Genomic DNA, 5,103 nt, shown 5'->3' on the forward strand with positions numbered 1-5,103 from the left:
CCGATGCAATAAGGAGGTCAAGACTGCTTTAGTTTGCAAGAATCCAATGCGACGAATAAACAAACTGCAACAGCAATCATATAATGTGTGGTTTATGCTTTAACTGTCATAGTTTTAAACACGTTAAACAAAATGCTCTTTCCTGTTTAGCCAGGTAACAAACTTTGCAACTCAAATATAGCGTTTGGTAAGAAATCAACTCAATATGTTTAGGGTGTCGTCTTCTGGAGTCACACATCTGGTGTGTGAAGGTCGTAAGGGGAACGCAGGGTTCCTCTGTGCTCATCTAACACTCGCCCGAAGAGCGCATGTAGTCTCCTCTCCTCCCTCTCTCTGCGATCGCGCTCGGCTAACACAAGCTGCCATGCTGTGAGGTGCAGGGGACAGTGGATCTACAACAGAACACACAGTAAAACACAACTCCACCCCCGCTGCAAGGCACTGAGCTTTATTCTCCAGGTTTACAGTACTGTGTGCAGCCAACAGAGCAGTGAGAGTCTGTACACACACATCTAGGAAATACTGTAAATAATAGCAAATAACAAACTGAAAAAGTCCTTTGAAGAATGAGGAGAATTCACTGATTAATTGAAGAAAAAGAAAGAGTTATACAATAACTACAATAATCTCCTGACAATTAGAGTTACATAACAAAATAGTTCACGGTTCAGATATTTGTCACAGTCACACGTCGTTCCAAACTTTATTTTTGCCACCGGCTCCTTTTAAAAGACAATCAATTCAGTAATATTATCGATTTGACTGCACTGACACAATGAAAATAAAACCTGAACTGAGTTGAGCTGAATAATAACACTTTTGTCTTCTGCAGAGCTGCTTAACTGCTGCAACTGAATTTGTTTTATACTTGATTAATTTTGCAACATTAAGGGGCCGTTCTCAGAGAAAACGTGTTTCCATTCCACTGCGCTATTTTTCCATTGTTTTTCAATGCAAGCACACACTGACGTGTTTGAGTGTTGTGCTCGCGTCTGTTAAAGTTTCTCACGCATGACACAGCGTTCTAAAAACAGGCGTAGCGTTCTAAAAACACGGCGTAGCGTTCTAAAAACACGGCGTTCTAAAAACAGCATAGCATTCTAAAAACAGCATAGCATTCTAAAAGCAGCATAGCATTCTAAAAACAGCGTAGCGTTCTAAAAACACGGCGTTCTAAAAACAGAGTAGCGTTCTAAAGACACGGCGTTCTAAAAACAGCGTAGCGTTCTAAAGACATAGCATAGCGTTCTAAAAACACAGCATAGCATTCTAAAAACAGCGTAGCGTTCTAAAGACAGCGTAGCGTTCTAAAAACACAGTGTAGAGTTCTAAAAACACATCGTAGCGTTCTAAAAACACAGTGTAGCGTTCTGAAAAAACACATCGTAGCGTTCTAAAAACACAGCGTAGCGTTCTAAAAACACATCGTAGTGTTCTAAAGACACGGCATTCTAAAGACACAGCATAGCGTTCTAAAAAACAGCGTAGCGCTCTAAAAACACAGCGTAGCATTCTAAAGACAGCGTTTTAAAAACAGCGTAGCATTCTAAAGACACAGCTTTCTAAAAACACAGCGTAGCATTCTAAAGACACAGCGTTCTAAAAACACAGCGTAGCGTTCTAAAAACATAGCCTTCTAAAGACATGGCGTTCTAAAAACACTGCGTTCTAAAGACAGCGTTCGAAAAACATGGCCCTCAAGATAAAATAAGTTCAACTTTTAAAAAGTACAGCTTTTTTTTCGTTCCACTGACCTACATCTGGCGTTTTTAATAGCAACCAGCTGAACAAGCCCTAATGTTCACGTTGCTCTTTTTCATACAGGAATAGCAGGCAAAAGCTCCATCAAGACATAATTAAAGTAGTCCATATAATTTCAAGTCTTCTATGATGGATCCTGACAGGAATGTTTTCAAATTACTCATAAAATTGCATTGAGCCAAATTTGAATACGAGGAAGCACAAATGAGATTAAAAGCCATGGTAAAGAGCATGTTTTTCAAGGGCAATATAAAAAGCAATCTTAGATTTCGTGTGACTTCAGAAGACTTGGAATATGGTGCATACTTCATTCTGCCTAGCATTGTTTTTTGGTGAGGCGGTTTGAAACGACGTATGGCGATTCACTGATGACCGTTTTCATTTGTGAACTATTTAGGTGAACTACTGCTTTAAATCTACACTAAAATCCTGCGGTCACCAAACACTAGGGGGCGATCAAGCAGCCAACAAAAGACTTTCATTATAAAAAATGTTCAAATAATCAAATAATCAATCCCTGAATTGGTTAACTTTTGTTATGAAAAAAAAAAATGTATATACAGAAAACGAAACTAAATTAAGCTACGGCTAGGAAGACTTTTTTTCTTCTACATTTTTGCTCTCAATTATGAGTGAAATATCCCAGGCGTGAAACACTATTAGCACTGACACCCTCTATGCATTAGACATCATTAGCCCCATCTGTGCACAGGCTTTTATTCGAGCGGCTGAAAGTCCCAGAAGCCTCTTTGTGCGCGGGCGATATCTTCTGACGCGTAAACTGACCCCTGTGGCGTGGGCTTTCCTCCAACAAAGAGGGGCTGGTCCATTGTTTAGGCTTTACTCAGTCCTTTCAAGAGACTGTGAGAAAAAAGTTCTGGGGTCACACATTGCTGTCTCTCTCTCTCCATGGCAACCAGATGTTAGGGATGGTCACCATGGAAACCAGGCATCACCACGAGAGATTGTTTTTTTCTAAAAATCTAATGTTATGGTATTACTACCCAATAGTTTTGTTGGTAACACTTTATTTTACAGTGTCCTTGTTACATGTACTTAGATAAATGAAGCTTAATAACAAGCACCTAACCTTATAGTAAGTACATGTAGTTAATTATTACTCGGTACTTAAATACATATTTGTAACACGGACACCTTCATATAAAGTGTAACCATTTTGTTTTTTTTTATTTTCTAAAGCTGTCCAATCAAGTCATTTAAGTCATGAATAGACCAGCAGACTGTGTCAAATGGACTGTAAACTAATATTTGATAAAGTAACAATCAAACTATCGTGCTATTGACCTCATGTAGCTCCGCCCCCTTTTCAGCTCTGCGCTCGTTGTGTTCGGTCTTCCGGTTTGTATTCCCACAGCATGAAGGGAAGATCTTACGGATTTATGAATGAACTGCTCGTTTTAAAATCTTCCCGGTCTGCTGACATTTCCCATGACATCCGCTTCAAACATTACAATGCTTAACTTTCGGTAACTCAACAGTAAGTAAATCCACTTCAGCTAATTACTGTTCGACAGCGATCTAAAGATGCTGCACACTTGTTTCTCTGGCATGTAAGGTCTATAGCATAGATATGTATACGTAGATGCCACATTCGGCCACTTTAGACACACGTCGGCGCTCCCGCCATCTTGGTACAGTCAGCGTTTCGTCACTCACCGTAAGAATCAAAGCCCTGTTTACATCTGGTATTAAGAAGCGCTTTGGTCGATCGGATCACATGTGGTCTTCGCTAAATACAGGTGTAAACGGGGTCGAAAACATTTTGAGCTTGTCCACTTCCCAGACAGCAACATAGTGTCGGCCCAGATACGCGTTGAATCCACATGTACCGGATCTGGGCCGACACTATGTTGCTGTCTGGGTTTCCACCACTTCCAGAGGTAGTTGAAAACCCATTAGACCGGATTGCTTTCGCAGTGTAAACGCTCATGCGGTCGAATGTGTTCAAACAGCCACAAAAGATCGTCTGCTCTCCTGATCTAATGAGTGAACATTATGGGAAGAACGCTAGCCAGACGAGAGTTAAACTTTGTTGGCTGGAGACCCAAGTTTGGTTTGAAGATGAAAAACGTACCAAGCACAAAGTTCTCTCACCATTCCTGATCTCTAACACACACTCACAGCGTTCGGCTGGTCTTGCGGTCTCCGGACGTGTTCATATGTATATTGCGTGAGCTTATTTTGTCCATTAGATGGAAAGATCTGAAAACCTATACATTTCCCGCCCCTAGACAATGACAGTCACCAATCAGGACAGAAGTGGTTGAAACTAAAGTGGACAAAAGAGACGGATTAAAACACCAGGTGTAAACGGGAATGTGTCTCCCTCGCCTCCTTGTGATCCGATCGAACAAAACACACCTTAATGCCAGGAGTAAACAGGGCCAGTGATGCCACAACATTGCACAGCTTCTCGTTCCCAGATTTAAATTCCTGAAGAAATGGGAGAACCTTTCACAGATGAGAATGTGTTGGTTTGCGTTTTTATGTCTCAATGTTTTTACTTATATTATGGTAACTTTTTAATGTCATGTTAGCTGACGCCTTCATCTTGTTGTATTGTGTTAGTTTAGCAAAATCATCTGCTGAAGTCTATTTCATATATAGATATTCATACATGCATCTAACTACAGTTACAGACGCCCAATCAACTTGCTCTCAAATGTTCACGGACCGGCTTTGACTGTTCCAATATGGCGGACCTCTTACGTAAAGCGACTCATAGAAACTGCCACTAATGAGGCATATATGTACATATATCTATGATCTATAGTATCACATCTCAAAAACAAAAAGTAAAAAATGGAATCCAATACTTATAGTTGACTTCAAGTTGTGTTGGCATGATCGTCAGAGTCGCCAAGTCCGTGTAACAAAACTAGCCCGGTAAAATGATCAAAACTCAAAATATGGCATCCCATACATAAATATTTTACAGTCAGTGTTATGTGTTATACACAATTTCAAAATCACTATATAGGCCTAGGCTAGGTCATAATTAAGTTGACTGTACAGTTTAGTTGTGTACTGCTGAAGAAGAAAATTAGTAAAGTTGGCTTGAAAACATGAAAAAACGACTCGTTTAGCTGGATTATGAGGCGACTGAGACCAAAACTACAACTGCCGCCATTCTTTGTGGCAGCACAAGAATGAAAAATACATGGATCTTTTGCACACCCGTTTTGTATAATGTCCCAGAAGACTTGAAGGCAGAATACTTCCCCTGGTGGACGGGAGGGGTATAGGTGGAAAATAGAGATAGTTTGGAGAAAAGATTCCAAAATCTAAACCTTTAAATCCAAAAATGTAAAAAAACCAGCC

The 5,103-nt window shown here is 40.2% G+C and overlaps 1 protein-coding gene across 2 annotated transcripts in view; it reads right to left on the reverse strand.

The window, feature by feature from the left end:
• Positions 1-205: 205 nt before the first annotated feature.
• Positions 206-5,103, reverse strand: part of plp1a (proteolipid protein 1a) — a 22,480-nt gene continuing 17,582 nt past the window's right edge. Inside the window, exon 7 of one of the 2 annotated variants that reach the window (XM_056265213.1) lies at positions 206-392. In XM_056265213.1, the coding sequence (XP_056121188.1) occupies positions 231-392 (162 nt within the window). In that variant the 3' untranslated portion in view covers positions 206-230. Of the gene's footprint in view, positions 393-4,583 lie in introns of those variants that run through there. The other variant, XM_056265214.1, reaches the window with a different exon arrangement.

The sequence above is a fragment of the Rhinichthys klamathensis genome, unplaced genomic scaffold (assembly GCF_029890125.1).
Source record: "Rhinichthys klamathensis goyatoka isolate OS25496 unplaced genomic scaffold, OSU_Roscu_1.1 h1tg000230l_1, whole genome shotgun sequence".
NCBI lineage: Eukaryota > Metazoa > Chordata > Actinopteri > Cypriniformes > Leuciscidae > Rhinichthys > Rhinichthys klamathensis.